The 19679-nt window shown below is 38.0% G+C and overlaps 1 protein-coding gene across 6 annotated transcripts in view; it reads left to right on the forward strand.

Annotated features, from left to right (window-relative positions):
- Positions 1 to 19679, forward strand: part of SPEN (spen family transcriptional repressor) — a 113074-nt gene that overhangs the window by 33421 nt on the left and 59974 nt on the right. For 5 of the 6 annotated variants that reach the window (XM_039508990.1, XM_039508987.1, XM_039508988.1 and 2 more), the window contains exons 2-3: positions 8847 to 9167; positions 13082 to 13558. In XM_039508990.1, coding sequence (XP_039364924.1) covers positions 8968 to 9167; positions 13082 to 13558 — 677 coding nt within the window. In that variant the 5' untranslated portion in view covers positions 8847 to 8967. Of the gene's footprint in view, positions 1 to 8846; positions 9168 to 9909; positions 10454 to 13081; positions 13559 to 19679 lie in introns of those variants that run through there. The other variant, XM_039508989.1, reaches the window with a different exon arrangement.

The following is a 19679-nucleotide window of genomic DNA, read 5'->3' on the forward strand; positions in this document are numbered from 1 at the left end:
GAGATATGTAGGACAAGTAAATGCATGCGGTGATTAATACAGATGAAGATAAAAATATACACAAGCATCAGGTCAGACATGTTATTACTTTTTATTCTGTTGTCTATTTTTATTTCATATTTATATTATAATGCCCAAAGCCCCTAATCAAGGTCAGGGCCATATAGTGCTAGACCCCATACAGACACAAAGTCATATCTACACCGACATTCTCTTTTCTTCCCCCAATCTCAGAGCCCCTATTGACTTGGGCTAGCACTATGGGGTAAAAATAGCAGTGTAGACGTTCCCGGGCTTGGAAATTTGGTGAGTGGGGAGGTTCTCCAAATCTGGGCTTCAGACCCACCTGGAACGTCTACACTGCTATTTTTAGACCCTTAATGAGTCTAAATCAATTGACCCATGCTCTGAGACTTGCTACCGTATTATTATTTTTTACATTGTTACACGTACCCTAAGTCCCTTCATGTTGTAGTTTCATGGCCTCTCTCTCCAGCAGTGAGTGTTGAAAACTTTTACTGATTGTGTTGACAAGACAGTTTTTTGTACCATTCATGTAATGGGGCAGAAGATGGTTTTGTCCCATCTACCTTGTTAGGCTTTTAAACCATAAACCATAGTTAAATCTTTTAAGCACTGTTTCCTTTGGATTTGTTAGTGACAGCTGTTGTCCAAGTGATTCCTGAATCTGTACTATGTTATAGACTAGGCTAGGGTGTGTAGTGATTCAACTGGAAATTCTGTTATTCCTCTGGCATATAAGAAGCATTACATTGACCTGCACTAGTTCCTTATTGTCCTGTTCTGCTAGGCAAAAAAATATCTCAAAGGATTTAGGAGTGTAAAACTGATGTGTCCTGAATAGCGGAATACTCTAGAACTCAAGTGAATAGAAGCTCTGGGTTAAAAAAGCTCTGCCAGGCTAGCTAAAAAACCCTATAGGAATGATTATATAAGCCTGTGTTACCATTTAGTATGTGTATATTTTCCATTGCTGTGCCTTTAACCAGTAAAGTTTTGCTTAATATGAAAGAGAGAGCACAGATTTAGAATAGTCTCTGGCATCTAATTTTTGGACTAGTTTAAAGTTATAAAATGAGTCAGGCAGATCTAGTCATCTGGATAAGGATTCTATCAGTTCACGTTATTTTATTATAAAAAATATCAGCAGGAAAAGAAGAATATGATTGGCCAACAAAGCTTCAGACTGTGTGAGCACTCTAACAAGTCAGGATCTGTGTCCTTCAGTTATATAATAATTTTAAAAAGAGGGAGAGTTTGGGCATTGTACAGGTAGAACAGCAGCAGTTCTCAGGACGCTGAAGGTATTTGGCTTTTTGCTTTGTACCTGACAAACGAATTTCAGCTGTGCAGGTGTCCTGCTGTAATATCACACCTTGTGATGTGTCACTGTCAGTATCTACTGTTGCAGAAACAAACGGAAATGATAAATTAGTTTTTTGTTTGCTGTTGTCTTGTTACTGTAAATAGGATTTTATTATGCTAACTGATAATGAGATTGAAGCAAAAATGTAAAGAGGCTTTTCTGCACCTGGGATTGAAATTACACAATTTTGCAGTGTTGAAAATATCGGCATAGGGGGCTGGTGGACTTGCTGGGAGCTCCTCTTGAGATTACACCAATTAAGGGGACAAGGGGAGACAAGACATTTTATTTTATTTCTATAATATGTATAATTCAAGAAAAAATTTGAATTGTCAGTAAAAACCGATTATTTGCCTCCTGTTTCTTAAAGCAGAATTTGCCTGAAATAAAGGTAATAAACAGATTTGAGATTCTAACTAATTTATATGAGTAAAACCAAATTAAAATATTGGTTTAAAAAGTCTTTTGCCATCCAACTCCTTTACAATAGCCCTGTTTTTTTTTTTTTAATTTACTTAAGGAATAGCTGTAACTGTTCAAAAGAGTGAATAGTTGTGATAAATATCTAATTTGTGGTGAAACCAAGTGGCTAATTGTTGCAGTCAAAAACATCAGCCATGCAAAGGTACCCTTATGACCCAGCAATAGCTATAGCCTTTAGCTTTTTAATTTCCTTGGTACTGATTTGCTTAAAGAAAGTTGTTCAGGCAGAGATGACTTTGGCAAACTGCTGCCTTGTCTCTTCTGTCTCCTCCCCCAGTCAGCAGGGCTTTGTCTCAGTGACACGTTGGTCCTAGGGAGGAGGAGAGAAGCTGGCTTTGGATTGGTGGAGGGAAGTGTTTCCCAGACTGGCCATTGTTTGCCTGTATGTGAGGGAGAGATGCGGGGGGAGGGGAGAATGGGGTTGAGGGACGGAGAAACGTGCGCCGCACAGCAGCCATACCGAGAGCCCAGAGAGATTTCATTGCTTGATTATAGAGATGCCTGCTCTACAATGAAAAAACAGAGTTTAAATAATTCCTCTTCCGTGTTTGAAAAGATGGATCAGTGTAAGTGTAGCTTAGTCGGACTGAACAATAATGATCTAGCAATTTAAAAAGAAAAAAAGACACCACACTTGTTTACAGCCCGTTGTTGTAATTCTGCACTGACAGCGAGGGGCACTCAGTGACCTAATAGGTCTCTTCCATCTCTGTATTTTATAACTCTGGTTTGCTTCTCCAGACAGAGAAAGATATGACCTCTGCATTCTTCTTTACAGAATAATCAGTAAACAATAATAGTTCCTGAAGTTTCTGCTTCCTGCTGCGAGTCACTGAAATGCTGCATTGTATAGCGAGATTAATAACTGCCTGTCTACACATTGGTAGTTAATGATTAATCAGCATGAGGTAGACATAGGAAGAGGCAGTAAAAAGCCTTGTTTTCTTTAGGGTTGGTAGAGTTAGAGCACAGCAAACGATCTTCTTTGTTTTCTGTTCTGACTGCCAGTGATTGTGAAACACGCTTCTTGGAAAGGGCTGACGCATAGATATAAATACATGACCTGAAGGTTTCAGAGGAGCCCCTCTGCCAACGTTACCGAAGGTCGTGATGGCTTTTGTTGTCCTCTTGTCCCCTCTTCCCAGCCGTTCCGATTGTGGACAAAGGTTGCACCACTCAAAGTCCTTGTTTCCTCTGCAGCTGCTCTTTGCAGTGTATCTCCCGCCATCTTGCATTAACTTGCGATCACAGTATTGAAATGTATCCTTAGCACTGCTTCTCCTCCCCCAGCGCTCTAGAAAGTCTCATTTTCTTGTAATGTATTGTTTTGCTGCAGTAACCTGTCTTGTGATGCAGCATTGCAGATCTCTCCTCCTCTCCCTTTAGGATCAAATAGCATGGAGCAATGCGGTTCCCCTTCTAGCAGCAACTGCAAAGACAGGAGTAGCTCGGAGAGCAGCCAATGGGTGGGGCTGGGTCGGATCACTAGACAGATTAATCCTCACGATGGGGTACTATAGGATGTGTGTGTAATCAAAGGGCACAGACCGCGTTGGGGCAAGGAAAATGCAAATCTTCCTGTGTCAGCAGCTGGCTCTGGACGCTTACTGCTCTCTCGTGCTTCCCCCCCCCCCCACTTGCTTGTCCCCCGCCACCCTCCAAGGAGGGCGATTATTACAGATCATCCCCATTGAACGTCAGGGCGCTATAGTGCAGCAAACTAAAGCCGCGTATACATTTTAGCATCTAGATAGAGAAGAGATTAAAATGAATCGTCTCAATTAAAGTTGGATTATTTAGGACTATTTCTACCGTAGAAGTAGGATACCAGAGTAATTTAAATTGCTCATGCATTTGCCTGCCTAAACAGCCCACGGGGAAAATCCATGGGTTTTTGTACAGTGAGGATATCTTTTCCTCTTAACATGCAAGGAAAATGGTTTCAGGCATTCAGCGAAGATTGGTTGTATTATCAGCCAGACTATTGCACTAAATCCCCTGTAAATTTGTAATATAAAATACAAAAGATTGAACAGAGTATTTTTTGTTTGAAATAAATAAAATTATGATTCTGCATTTCACAGCACTCAAGGTAGTTTTTTTACACAAGAATTAAAACAATTTGTCAAGCAAATTGTCGTGTGAGCATGTAAGTTTTAACATAAAACTTGCTAATAGATAAATTGGGATTTAGGTATAAAAGACATAGTATTGCTTTACTTGCTTTGGTGCATGAGGATCAAATTCTGTTGATGTACCACATGTACTGCACTTCTTGTTCTCCCATAGCTTAAATAGAGGCATAGGTGAACATTTGGTAGATTACTGGATCTCAATTTATACTATGGTGATTACAAACAGCTCCTGGATATTTTTTTAACCAGTTTTTTATAAACTTGGAAGTGCCATAACTAGCAAAATGGGAAAATAAGACGTTTGTCAGGATAGTAAGTGGAAACCAGTATTTTAAGAGCACTTGTGTGAAATGTAACTGACAGATGGCACTACCACATTGTTAGCTAGGCTATATATAATTGGACTCTCAAAGGTCTTTAGGATATTTTTTGTGAGGAGTTCATGATTCAGTTGTTGCTAAAAACAAAGTATGGAAAAACTGGATTTGTAAATGTTGAGAAAATAAAAATGCAAATTGATACACTTGGTACTACACACTGAAGTCATAGAGACTCAAAGGAAAACAAAATTGAAACACTCAGTTCTTTCTCATCTTTTCTTTTTTTAGGCTTGTAGGGGACCAGTTTTATTTTTAAAAATATTCTGGTGGGAATCAGATGTATTTCAGTCACACTAGTAAATACTCCATAAATGACCATGAGGACAGTTAATCTCACTTTTTTACCCAAAGGGCCTCTGCTCACTTTTTTCCTTCCATCCTCTCCTCTTTACTCTTACACATCTTGTTTCTTTGTACGTTCTTATTATCCCCCTCGCTATTTCTCTACCATATTCCTTTTTCTTCTGGTCTCTGCAAATATTGTTTTAAATGCAAGTCCTAATACAACTATCCAGCCTACCACAACCTCATCTGAGCTGATGGGGAAACTTTCAGAAGCCCCTCCTTCTGACAGTAGCCTTTGAATATTCTGTAAATGCAGGAAAAACTCAGAGTGAAAATTGTGGATTTTGAGAATTTATTCCAGTGCAATTTTTCTAGTGATCTTGGTATAACCTTCTGAGGGTTTTTGTAAAGTGCTTTTAAATTGTAATATTCATATCTGTGATACCCCCAGGGTGCAGTCTGGACTGTTGAACAGCTGTGTTCCCTCAGTTCTCCAACCAATGGTGCTTTTTACGCTGTGAGAGCAACCATTCCTGATCTGCTCAGACAATATCTAGCATGTAAATTACTCCCAGCTATGTTGTATGAGTGCTGTGGCCAGCCACTCTTGAATTACTCTGCAGAGCAGCACCAGCAAATTCCCAGTCCCAGACTTTTCCTCAGAAATGTGCCTCTTGTCCAGGAGAGGGCTGGGCGCTACACCACAAGCGCGTATAAAGTCTGTCATTTTATTAACAGGATTTGTGCATATAATTTTCTATTATCTCAAATGGAGTTTCCCAAGCACTTTATTCCAAGCACACGCTTTTAAATAACACAAGTTTGTTAAGTACAAATAGATTTTAAGTGATTACAAGTAATGAGGCATAAAAGTCAGAATTTGTATAAGACTATGAAAAGCAAAACGCAACTAATATCTAAATTAACAAGCTAAGTGAATTAAAAGCAAAGATCTCTCACCACGTTCTAGCAGTCTTACTGGCTGAAATCCTTTGTCAGGCTCTCCCCCCTCCAGTTCAGTGCTGCCTCCTTTGCAGCGGCATATTATCGCCTAGGCTGACAAATTTGCAGGGGCAGCAAATTTATGGGCAGGTCTTCACTACCCGCAGGATTGGTCGGTGGGGATCGATTTATCGTGTCTTGTCTAGATGCGATAAATCAATCCCTGAATGCGCTCCCCGTCAACTCCGGAACTCCAGCTGACAAGAGGCGGAAACGGAGTCGACGGGGGAGTGGCAGCGGTCGACTCGCCACCGTCCTCACGGCCAGGTAAGTCAACCTAAGATATGCCGACTTCAGCTACCCTATTTGCGTAGTTGAAGTTGAGTATCTTAGGTTGACCCCGGCCCACTAGTGTAGTAACAGCGCACCTCTGCCTCCTCCACGAGCGTGCCGCCGCGTCCTGCTCCCCTCCCTCCCAGTGCTTGCGCTGCGAAACAGCTGTTTCGCAGGGGGGAGGAGGAGGGAGGATGTGGCGCACTGGGGGAAGAGGCGGGACCAGGGTGGAGATTTGGGGAAGGCATCCAATAGGGGCAGGGAGGGTGCAAAGTTGGAGTGGGGATTTTGGGGAAGGGGTTGGAATGGGGGTGGGGAAAGGGTGGAGTCGTTGCAGGGCTGGGGCGGGGGACAGCAATTATTTCAGGGCCTAGGAGCAGCAAAATCATGAATCCGCCACCGCTCCTTTGTTCTTCAGATCTTGTTGATGTCATGTGGGTAGATAGAGAAGCAGAGACATAACTTGAGGTCTGACCCTCATTCTTATAGTTTGAGAATTTATTCTTATTCTTTGAGAATCCTCTTCACTGGGGGTTCAGGAGACAAAGATTGTGGGAATAGGAATCTCCAGCTGTTTGTTTGCCAAGGTGTAAATTTCTCGCTCTAACCCATTTTCCTGCTGAAGAATGGCCATTAAACCAGATGGTGGTCCCTTTGATTTTGCTGACACCTAGCTGAGGCATCAGTTTGCCTTTTGTCTCTGAGGAACTGGTTTCTGGCTGCTTTTCTAAACTTGGACTATGTCTCAATGTCATAAAGTAGAATTTTATAACTTTACATACATACACACACATTTTACCAGAACAATAATGATCAGCAAATTGAGTTTTCAAATGATACCTCACAAGGCATACTTTGTACAAAACTTATCATAGTCTTATAAAAGAGGTGAACATCAAGGTACAGACTGTTCTACTTTCGCTTTAATTTAAGGCAAATGGCAGTACCTGTATTTGTTTTAAAGTGCCAGACACTGTAACCTCTACTTTCACACTCAGTCTGTGTCTACACTGCCACTTTCAGTGCTAAAACTTTAGTCATTCAGGGGTGTGAAAAACATCTGCCGAGAGACAAAAGTTTTAGTGCTGAAAAGCGCCAGTGTAGACGGTGCTTTATCGTAAAGCTACCACTGCTCGTTGGAGGCTATTTTTTTTTATCGCCTGGAGAGCTCTACCCCAGTGATAAAGCGTGACTACACTGCCCATGTTACAGCGTTGGCACTGCTGCGGACGCGCTGTAATGTGGGCAGTGTAGACATACCCTAAATTCTGTCTCCATGCTGCTTTTCATTTACAGTGCTGCCTAAGGCTTTTATATTCAGCAAGCAACCTGTTCACTTAGTTTTAAAGATGCTTTTGTTAGCTGCATGTATTATTTACTGAAGAGTGAACAGTATGTTTGGTACTGTGTGAAACCGAGGAAGATGGAATCTACATCTAGATTTAGATAGCATTTGATTGGAAAGTCCACTCGTGGAGTAGCTTTTGCAATGTGGTTTAAACTACTAATGAAAGTTGTGCATGTAACGCAGTCAAACATAGCTCCTGAAATAATCTTCACCCATGATATGCTTGCTATTGATTGTGACCTCTTTTTCCTCCTGGAGCAAGTAGCTGAGAACAGCTTTGATAATTGCTTAAGGTTTAACTGTGTCTAATTTTACCTTTTTTATCACAAATTTTATAGCAACTTACTGTATCCTCATGACTCAGTAATACTCATTTTTGTAATATCCTTCTCTTCACAATTTATAAATGTCTTACACTTTCTCTTGCATGTTCCAACCCAGTTTGTCAAGAGCTTCCAAATTCTGCATTTTACATTTTGGAAGTGTTTTTTATTTTTTGTAACTAATGAACGTACCAATAAAATGCCATTATCTGCTTTTTAGAAACTTCTTGACTGAGTGAATTGGCTGTTCAAAATTTTAATGTGGAGCTTGGCATACATAGTGCCTCTAAACTGTTTCAAAAACATATTTAACACAAGATACTCTTCATCTTCCCGTTTTGTAAAATGTTTTTGTTTGTATCAGTTTATACAAGTCCTTGTAGTATGTTGCTTGTAGTTTTTTTGCAAGGAGTTGAATTCATATCCATAATTCATTAAATCCTTGCTCTTATTAATAAGCCATGGTTACAATTTATACAGTGTTGCGGTTACTTAACATCAGAACATATGTGACAACACCCTGCTTAGTATTTCTTAAAGCTTTCATGAATGTAACTAGTGTGTTACTGTTTCATAATGGAGAGTTTAAAGTTGAATTCTAGTAGCATAGTCCAGAGGTGCATTTGTGAGTCACACTTTACAAGTGAACTAAGAAGCTATTGTAAATAAATAAGTTTGAAATCAGTATCGGAATTAACAACGTTGTTTTAACCCTGAATTAATTAAATTTAGATCAGAGTAGTAAAATAGTTGTCAAGTTTTTTCTTAGTGTTGCAACTTTTTTATTTGTAATTATTTTGACAGTTTTATAAGGCTAATTATTTCGAGATTGTCAAATCAGAGTAAAAACTAGAGTACCATTGTAACTATAAATGCCTTTTTATTTCTTAGGATGTTGTTGTTTGGGAATATAGCCTATTAGGCTACCAAGAGATCCATCTTAACCAGAAATGCTTCTCAGGATGTTGTTTGGAATATAGTCTATTAAGATGGATCTCTTGGTAGCTTAACCAGAAATGCTTCTCAGATCAAAATGGAAAGAAGCCTGAAAATAGTTACTGAAAGTACAAATGGTAATTTTCCTCTTAAACAGCTGCCTAGAAAAAATCCCAAATCCTTATTTTGAAATTAGTTTACTTACTATTTAGAAGACTCTATTGTTTGAATATGTATTATTTTTTACACTTCAGTATTAGCATTAATATATTTGCTTTGCTTTGTTTTTTGCAGATATGGACGTGTCGAAAGTGTCAAAATTCTCCCCAAAAGGGGGTCAGAAGGTGGAGTGGCAGCCTTTGTGGATTTTGTGGACATCAAAAGTGCGCAGAAGGCACACAACTCTGTCAACAAAATGGGAGATAGAGACCTACGGACGGATTATAATGAACCAGGAACCATTCCGAGTGCTGCTCGGGGATTGGATGATACAGTTTCCATAGCATCCCGTAGTAGAGAGGTTTCTGGGTTCAGAGGAGGTGGGGGGGGCCCCGCTTATGGCCCCCCACCATCACTTCATGCACGGGAAGGACGTTATGAGCGGAGACTTGATGGGTAAGTTCCAAGGTTTCTCTAGGCAGGTATTTTGTATTTGATATGGTGAGAAACGCAAACTCATATATAGGGCCCCCAGATGGATTTAAAATTTTGGGAATTATCTATGTTTCCTATTTTGGGTTGGAAACGGAAGTGATTCCTATCCCAGTGGCTGGTATCTTGTGGATCCATAGAGGATGTTTTCTGCAGCTGGTTGGATATCTACTCTTGAAATAAGGTGATCTTAAGATGGAAGATTTCCTGTGGCCAGGATCGATATTGGAGTTATTCTTCTAGAAGTAATGATTCCATTTTTTGGATAAAATTAAGGCCTTACTTGGATGTATCACTGCTACCAGATGGAGCTATATTGCTGCAGCACAAGTTCTATATGGAGTATCTTCGGAATACTAGAAAATAAGATTTGAAAGCTTGATGCATAGTCCTCAGTTTTTACTGTATACAGTTTATATATTAATTGGATTGTCACCAAAAATTTCTAGTAGACTTCAGTGATGCAGCATCTTGGATTCTACAAACAACATTTAGGCATGGAAATACATATTGGATGAAGAAGATTGAAGGCAGCTTTTGATGTTTCCATTTTGGATCTACATCAGTTCCAGGTTATTGGGATTATTCTTCCTGATGGTATTGCCAAAAAAAAAAAAGATGGACATTTCTAAAATTTGGAAATTATAGTCCTTCTAAAAGTACTGGAATAAGAACCACTGCCTTGAATTTATGGGATGGTATACAGCCAAGATGTATATGATGGTGTACAGCCAAGGGGAGTGGATTACTATCTAGTATCTTAAAAAGCCATTTGCTACCGCACAGTTAAAGGTACTTAGTTTTAAGGACATGGTGCTAATAATCAGTTTGTGGATACATCAATCAAAATTGACTGGGCTGGATGGCTACAAAGGTGGATAGAGGATACCAGGTGGCCAGCCATGATGCATTCCCTCATACATTGGGTGTACTTCTACCAGCTGCTTGATTCAGACTTAGGGCCGGAAATTAAAATAATGGATGCATTTCTAAGTGTCAACTGTCTCAAGAAAGAAGTCTGGGGGTTTCAGAGTTATGGTTTCAGTTTGGGACTACTTCCTGTGGATTTTTTTTATCTTGTCACTCAGATTTTTTTTCTTGTTGGTTCATCTAAAATATCATTTGACACCCTTACCCATTAAGAAGGTGGATTACCCCTATAAGAGGGGCCAAAATTGGGGAAGTTATGTTCACAGTTCTCTCCCTAGATTTAATTGGGAATATAGGTCGTGTTTCCACACTTGGAAAAGGTTGGTATGCCCTGCCCTGTGTATATTAGCCCCTCTCCTAACCCAAGTCAAACCCTCTCTTTCCACTAACTCCAGTAGTTCTTTGTACTAATAGATAAATCAGAAAAGCACTGTAGCTATTAGATGTTCAGCTCTGCTAGCTCTTGTGTCTGTCTTCTGTGTCCTTTTAATGGATAAGGACTTTGTTCTTTTATGTCAGCTATAACAGTAACCTTCTAGCAGTATTGCTTTTTCTGTTACATCATTAAATTATCTTTCACTGGCTAACATTTGATAGGATGCTAAATGCAATCATTGATAAAATTGTTGATCTTGTTCCTTCAAAAGGGGGAAAGAAAGAGAAACTCTTATTTGTTAGGCCTTGAAATTGTTTTCTAATGCCATAGTTACAAGCAACAGATAAGGAAGTAGAAGAATATGTAATGAATTTTAAATAGGACAGAAATTATTGGGATTTTATTTTACATTTTGTTAGTGTGGTTAGCTTTTTTTAAAGAGAGTTGGGACGAAAAAATGCAGTCTAGGCAGGCTCTTACTGGTATGCAACCTTAAGGTGAGGCACAGTGTAAGAAACATAGGATGGGTATACTGTAGGGATTATGGATCCAGGGCTTTTGTGGGGCATATTTGTAAATTACTGAGGTAACTTTTGAAAGATATTCATCAAGGAAGATTCTAATCCAGCTACCAGTTTGAAAAAACTGAAATATTTCCCGATTTTTTGATAGAAGACAAATCCTATGATGCGGCAGAAGAAGAGGAACTATGGAGTGAGTTGGGTTATTAAGATCCAGGGAATTGATAATTAATTGGTTCTCCAGGAAGAATCTTAGAAGGTTAGAGGGGAGAGGTTAAAATGTTCCTCATAAAATGGATACTTAGATTTTGAAGTTAACCTAGACACTGGCATATTTATAATTGTGAAAATGTTTTTCAAACATTTGATGTGTTCTCTATCATTCTTAATCTGTCCATATTGTAGGCATGTCTTGAAGATATACCATCCTGGTACCTGACTAAACTATACCCTTATTTGAGATAGCACGCTAACATTCTTAGAACATAGAACTGTCTTCCAATGATGTACAAAATGTTTTTAATATTGAAACACAGAATGGGCCTTAGCTACTTTAAACCAATGTGTTTCAGTGACATAGGGAGGATATATAAATCCTTTGACTGCAATAACAATTTGAAAATCTTAACAATTAAAAATACCCAGCAAAGCTAATTTCTCTCTCTTCATGTGGGGTTTTAATCCCTTTTGGGACCTCCATCCTCTTTGATAGTTATCCTTGAGATTTAGCAATTTATTTTTCTGATATTAGCAATCAAAATATTTGTTTAGGAGGAGCAACATACCCAGGACTTCAGGTGTAGAAGTCTGATAATATCAAAATTCCTTGTAATGAGGATGGAAACGTTTTAAAGAAGATAACCTAATTTTCTGGGTTTCTCTGGGGGAGATAACTAAGATCCAATCTGAATCCCGGAATGATCTTCAAATAATTGTGGCTGATTTGTGGACAAAACATGGACAATTGTGGAAAAGTAATAATGGACCTTTATTAACAGCAATAATTTGGAAAAGCCACATTAGACCTATTTGTTTAAGAAAAAATTGTTGGAACGATATAAACTCTCAACTATTATGTTATACCTGTGAATTTTTTGATAACCAGACAATTTGCTACAACTACAGGGTGGGCAAGCCGCTGGGGGTGGGGAGGAAAGGGGCAGAGAGTGGAAAAACGAGGAAGGAAACTGGTAAGGGCAGAGCCCTGCAGGGGGCATGGTAATGCCCCCCTTTTGTCTGTGCTGCTCTAGCCCCTACTGTTTCCCTCCCCCCATCATTTTTCTGCCCAGTCTCTTCCCCCCCATTCCGCCCCCTTTGCACCATGGGTGGTTGCCCTGTTCACCCCTACCCAAAACGCTCCAAGATCATTTAATGTATTAATTGGGGAACAAGTGTGTGGTTTTAAACCTTAACATGTATGCAAAATTAGGGACCGCAGTGTAAGCAAATTTAAAAGAAAATTGCGGTGGAAGCCTAATATTGCTGAATCTGCCATGTCCACAATATCACGAATGAAGTAGGACCTTAGATATAACCCCTTTTGAAAGCAGCTTCTTTCTTCTGGGTCATGCTTTGCATTGAGGCTTTCATGGCTATAGCCTAATTTGTAACAATATTTCTGCAGAAACATAATAATAAGATGGAAAATAAATGTTAAAATTCATTAACACATTTTTAAAAACTAGATGATGGATGCAGGAGAAAATGGTTTCACTTAAAAGTATAAAGACTTACTTAAAAATAAAATAATTCAAATTCCACATTAAAATGTGAAAAAATTTGATACATTCTGCTTTGAAGGAAACTGGTCATGAAAGCCCAATTTATGATTAAAGCAAAATGATTGCTCAGCTCTACTGTGTATAAATATAACTTTGGAGTCAAGTAAAATGTTTAAGTGTGTCAGTGTTTGCTTAATAGGTTATTGCTGTTTAGTGGAGAACCAGCTGCAAAAATAAAGTCAGTGCTGAAGTAAATGTTTGCATGACTTGCTTTTTGTTTTGCTTACCCTTGTCTGATTGATTAAATATTTTTCCCCCTTATAAATGCAGGGCTTCAGATAACAGGGAGCGTGCTTATGAACATAGTGCCTATGGACACCATGAACGGGGGACGGGAGGATTTGATCGGACAAGACATTACGATCAGGATTACTATAGAGACCCTCGAGAGCGGACATTACAACATGGGCTCTATTATACTTCCCGGAGTCGAAGTCCAAACCGTTTTGATGCTCATGACCCCCGTTATGAACCTAGGGCCCGGGAGCAGTTTACATTGCCCAGTGTGGTACACAGGGATATCTACAGGGATGATATTACGCGGGAGGTACGAGGCAGAAGGCCAGAACGGAATTACCAGCACAGCAGGAGTCGGTCACCACATTCGTCCCAGTCTAGGACCCAGTCTCCCCAGAGGCTGGCTAGCCAAGCATCTAGACCCACAAGGTCCCCTAGTGGCAGCGGCTCTAGGAGTAGATCATCAAGTAGTGATTCAATCAGCAGCAGCAGTAGTACCAGCAGCGACAGGTAGGTTAACAGCTTTTGGTTATCATGGATGCATTGTTAAATGAAACCAAACAGTGATCAGCTTGGTGTGAAGAAAATTGCTACAGTATAGTAATCCTTTTCTCCAGACAGCCTCTGTAGTAAGCAAACATGAGGAACAGAAACCTCAGCTATCAAAATGTGGTACTAATCCCCAGTAATATCTGGGGAGACCCACTACGAATTATTCTGAATTTTGTGCATGAATGTAGAAGTGAACAGGCATGAAACATAAGGACAATGCATCGCAAAACAGACTTCTGTTATTAGACAAGAGTGTAGTAGTTACTGATTCTTCCAAATACTAGTGAATTTTCTGTAGTATACTATGTAAAAATAATAAGTCCTACTAATGAGATGTCACTACAACCCTTTGCTATTACTTTGAGAAGTTTTATCAATTTCTTTACAAGAAAACCTTACACTTCTAGAAGAGTTTGCTTGTCAAAAAATCTTTAATATTCAATTCCTAGGGGCTTCATATAGTCAACTGCATGATGATTGCTTCAATATTTCTGCTATTTCAATATTGCAGTATAAAGTGTATGTGGTCAAAATTAGAGTAATGATAACAAACCTATCAAGGAACTGAGTTTATTTCAACAAACTGAAATATCCTGTTGACCTCATTCTCATTCACCTTCTTGAATTGTGATAAACACTGTAAATGGATTTAGAGACTTAACGGCCTAATAGAAAAGTAGGGCTGGAAAGGACCCTGAGAGGTCATCTAGTCAGTCTATACTTCTGTGCTGAAGCAGGACCAAATGTACCTAGACAATCCCTGACTGATGTTTGTCTAGCCCGTTCTTAAAATCCTTCAGTGACGGATTCCACAATGATGGTAATGCAAAATGTAACTGAACTGTTTGGTAAAGAGTTCAGTTGATGAGTAAGTAGGGTAATTTTTCAGAGCTGAAAATATTTCTCTTGCTGACCAATTACTTTCCAAAAGAAAAATACTGAAAACTCTTATTTTAAGAAATTCACTATGACTGTAATATTAATTTAGACAGTCTGATCATCTCTTAGTGAACAGAATTTTACAACTGGTAACTCACTAATCAAAATAATTACTCTCATCAAACAACTGTTTGAACTCATTCCAGAAGATGGAATGATTTTGAAGGGAACCTGCAAAGGGAAAGAAAACAACTGAGTTTCTGCTCCTTTTGGCTTCTTTATGATGTATGAAAAGGCCCCAAGAGGGTTTCTTTCCTTCTGTTCTTCTAATTACTTATTTTAAGGAGTTTTTTTTTGCTGTTTTTTAATTTAGAAATTCAGTTCTTATCTAGGCTGGAAGACTATGATGAGTGGAGAATTAGTGAAATGGTGACATCACAAGAGCAATTAAGAGGAGTGGAGAATTAGTGAAATGGTGACATCACAAGAGCAATTAAGAGGAGAAAGAGACAGGCCAACCATAAAAACAGCCTCACTTAATATCCTATCTCCTATTTTTCAGTGACAAATTAACATTTTAAATAAAGGAAACATTTTGTTAAAGATTTAACACCTTCAGACATATTAGAACTTGAAATAAACATCACTGAGACCTCTGAGAAGATCAAATGTGACATGCCTGATATCTCTTAGGCTTAAAATGTAAGGAAGAAAAATATCTGTACCTTTCGTGGGCTTTATCCATCATAAAGAAAAGAAACAGCAGAAGCCCAGCTCACCTACATATTTACTGGATACAAGTGTTGTGAGACATTAAAATCTCCAACCTGGAGTGAAGAACTCAGAAATTCACAACACTAAATATTGCCCCAGTGGAACAAAGTGACATTTTAATAAGAAACTATCAATATCAGTTATGTTTTGGTAGTTCATTTTCCCTGTAACTTTTATCTTAATGTTGCAAGATTAGATGAGTCTCTGGAAAAGGAGAAATTTTGATGTTTTGATCTTATTAACCAAAGCAGTGAATTCAGACTCAATGAAGCAAGTACTAGTAAGTTTTACAGATAGTGCCTTTCATATTGAAGAAACACACAATGCTTTTAAACACTTTACAAACTATGGAATATAAAATAATAAACATTATATCGTTTGCATCATAAAACTAATTTCAAGAATAACTACTTTTTTAAAAAGAAAAAGCACCTTCTTACTCAATAGACCTCCTCCTCCTATTTTTATTCCTGTTAACAATGCAGAGCTATGGAGAATGAAATGCATCCTATTATGGTTTGTATAATCTATAAAATTGTTTACCAAGTTCCAAATGCATTTCACATTGCTTTCAGTGGGATTTAGGGATGTAAATAAAGGCAGAATTTCTCCTGCAATAAACATACATGCCATTGGTTGACTCGGAAATTAAATGAGCTCTGAAACTGTAGTAGAGTGTCTCAGTGCTTTCGGTATACTTGAGATCCTTTTATGGCTTGGTCATTAGTGAAAGATTTTAAAAATGTTTTGGAATTTACAGAAACACTATGAATTCTGTGGTTGATTGGCCATAAGTAGTGAAAATCACCAATGGCGCCCAAGATAATTCTCTCCCTGAAGCCTCTTTTTCATGTCTCTCTCACTTTTTCCATTGTCAGTTGTGAAGTAAACTGTATTTTTGTACAGCAGCATGTCACTCCTAGACCCAAATGTAAGTATTTAGTGTCAAATTTTGGGAACTACTGAATGCTGAGCACTTAAAAAAATCTGGGTTTTAGGCAGTTTTCTGTAAGCTACCATGGAAAAATGAGCAGAAAAATAACTGAATCAAAATAATTACAGTGTATTTTAGTTTCATTCTTTAAAAAAGACAAACCATAGCAAGGGGTCAAATATAAGAGTAGAAGATTTTCCCTAATTGGACAATGTTGTGAGGAAGATGCTCTGCATATTCTGGAAATGTAAACAAACCTTTGTCTTACATAGGTTTGGAGTGTGTTGAATTCCACTTCAGTTGAGCTTCGTTTTATGTATATATTTTAAGAGGTCTTTTGTTATTGTTGGATGCTTTCTTTGGGGGTTTGTGATGAGAACCTGCAAATGAGAAAATTAGAATATAAAAGGACATTATTCTCTGTCTTTCAGAATATCAGAGAGGAAAGCTGACGTGTGTGAAAATCTCTGAATGATTCACAGGTTTTTGTTTTATTTAAAAAAAGAGTAATTTTATGAAGTCAAATGAGTTAGCACATTTCTTGTAGCTGCATGTGTTTGGTCATTAACTTTAAAATCTTCATTCAGCAACATATTGAAGCACATGGCATTGAGGACAGAAGTGTTTTAGATCTCCTATGAGATCTAAAATTCAGTAAGGGGGCTTTCATGGCAGAGACTAAAAAAGTAAGAGAAATCATTCTGAATTTTGTGTGCACACATATAAAGTAACTAGAGTTTCTTGTAAAAAAGAATGGGAAGGATGTTTGTTTGGTGTTTAAATTCAAGGTAGGGTGGGGTTTTTTTTTTGGTTTACTAGCTAGTTGCATAATTAGCTGTGATTTGCACCATAAGGTGCAAGCTCCTGTCCAAATATTATAGCATTAAACTCAGCGTATATGCAAAGTAGTTATGTTCATTCTCAAAAAGCATTTGTAGAGTTCTTTTTTGTAGCACTGAATGAAATGTGCAGCAAGAAATTCTATTTAGTGTCTGAAAGTGAATTTGAATATTATGCCATTTATAAGGTGTTCCCAAAGTTGTAATAGGTAATTTATAGATTAATTAGAGGTCATTTAAAAAAATTACTTGAATTGATCAGTAGTGAAGTTCCTTTTCCTACAGCAACAGAAACTGTAGAAGATAAAAGCATTAGTATTACTTATGATTCTTTCACACAAAATATACAAAAAAAATCACAAGAACTAGTGCATTTTAATCGCTGGAAAAATAAGCGCAACAAAAAGTTAAACCTTTCCTGGGAGCATGGAGTCTAGAATACATTCTGTTTTGTTCCTTTGGTAAAAGTAGAAATTAGCAAATTTAGATTCATTCCATAATACCAACTTTTCCCTATCATTGTCCCCTCCTCCTTCTCTTCTGCTTAAAGTTTGTCTGCTAGCTAGTGATGAATCATTGATTTTAAAATGGGATTTAGGATTTTTGAGTGGGTTAGGAGATGTCTCTGCATGGGACAGTTGAAAAATTATTTGGGATTTAGGCTAGCTGCGAATGTAGATACTTGGATACTTGTGGGCTGGTCATGGTGATCAATGAGTAAAATAATTCCATACGGATAAGTCATATGCAATGAAGAACTTTACCGGAATGAAGAGTTCACCTGAATGGTACTTTGTATCTCTTTTTATAAATACATGAAAAGTAGGTTATGGCTCTTTACATTAATTTAGTGTATATTCCTATAGTGGTGGAGAGAGACTGGGGCGGAGAATTTTTTTTAAAATAATTACATTCATTTTGAGTATTTATAGCAAAGGCAGTAATTATCCGCATATGCCACTTTGATGTTCTCTTAGACTTAGGAAATGTGAATTATGGAAAAAAAACATTAACTATAAGAAATCCAGCTCCAGTGTCCTCAGTTTTGTAGCAGTCAACAACAGTCTCATTTTGTTCTTGTGCTTTTGTTCATGTTTCTGTGTCTGTGCTACATCTAATCTAAATATAACCAGATCATCTTCTTAAAAAATGTCACCCTCGGGAGTATATCAAGTTTCTCCAAATTGACTACAGGCAGAAATTTTTCTGATGGCTTTAAAGAAGGAAGAGGTGTCTTGCTCTTGAGAGACAGAAATACAGAGAGCAAGACATCTCTTCCTTCTTTTAAAGACACATGAAAATTTCCTGCTTGTAGTCTGTGTAAGTCTAATATGTGTATATATGTTTTTGTGTGTGTGTGTATGTGTGTATACACATAATTGTTTTTGTGTAAGTCATATATATCAAACTATGAGTACTTGTGGCACCTTGGAGAGTAACAAATTTATTTATTTACACAGGTGGTCAGTAATGCTGATGTTGAAATATGCAAAATACATTACGTGACCATTATATGATCTCTTAGCTGGTAAACTAATTCGAAGGCCATGGCTATACTGTCACTTAGGTCAGCAAAATTTATGTTGCTCAAGGGTGTGAGAAAACCGTTCCCCAGAGTGACATAAATTTCATCCACATAAGTGGTAGTGTGCAAAGCTCTTTCTCTGGCATAGCTGCCGCCACTTATTGGGGATGGTTTAATTATGCCGATGGGAGAGAGGTCTCCTGTCGGCATAGAGTGGCTATACGAAATATCTTACAGTGGCGCAACTGCATTGGTACAGCTGTGCCTCTGTAAGCTCTCTAGTGTAGACATAGGCTAAATGTTGAGGTTTAGGCTTATTCTCTGGGATAGAAACCAGGATAAGCCTATTATCCATTTCATTGTATGAGAGTGATAACTATTTCTCTCTCCTTCAGAAATACATAAATGTGAACACTAAAACTATTGGCTGCTTATAGAGAAGAGGGGAGAAAACATATTGTATTAGTTCATCTGGATCTCTTTAGAGTAATCAATTAAAATAATATTGCATAATAAGTTTTACCTTTTTTCTGAAAGTCTGCTTCTTTTAGTTGCCTAACACTTTCCAGAGGCAGCATAATTTATTGTGTTTATACCCTACTGTGAACTAGTCAGCAAAATGGTGTAGCTACTTTGGGGCGTTTTTGGTCAAAAATACAGCAGTATTAATCACTTGCATTGCAAAGAGTATATTATTGATGTTCAAGTGTTGAGTAAACAGCATTTTGGATTTGTTATCCTGGGGATTGCTGGCATTTATTCTTATATAGTGCACTCTTTATTTAGCTGTTAGGTGATAATGTTCTACATCATTACCCATATTTGTGACACATCTTCATGTGTGATTTAAAAAAAAACCCATTTTAATTGTTTCTCTAGGTTTAAACCTCCCAGAGGTATATTTGCAATCAAAACTCTTTGATGGAGTTCATATGAAGCTTTGCTAGAATTGCTTGAACTGGTTACTTCAGTGCATGTGGGAAGAGGAGGGGTTTAAAAAAAGGTATATGTGTGTTGAGAATGACCCACTCTCTTAATATGCACTTTAGGGAGCTGTTCAGATTTAATGTGATTTTTCTGGGAATAAAATGAGAACAAGTCAGACAGCAGTTTTCAGAGTATATAAGC

This window comes from Mauremys reevesii, linkage group 21 (genome assembly GCF_016161935.1).
Source record: "Mauremys reevesii isolate NIE-2019 linkage group 21, ASM1616193v1, whole genome shotgun sequence".
NCBI lineage: Eukaryota > Metazoa > Chordata > Testudines > Geoemydidae > Mauremys > Mauremys reevesii.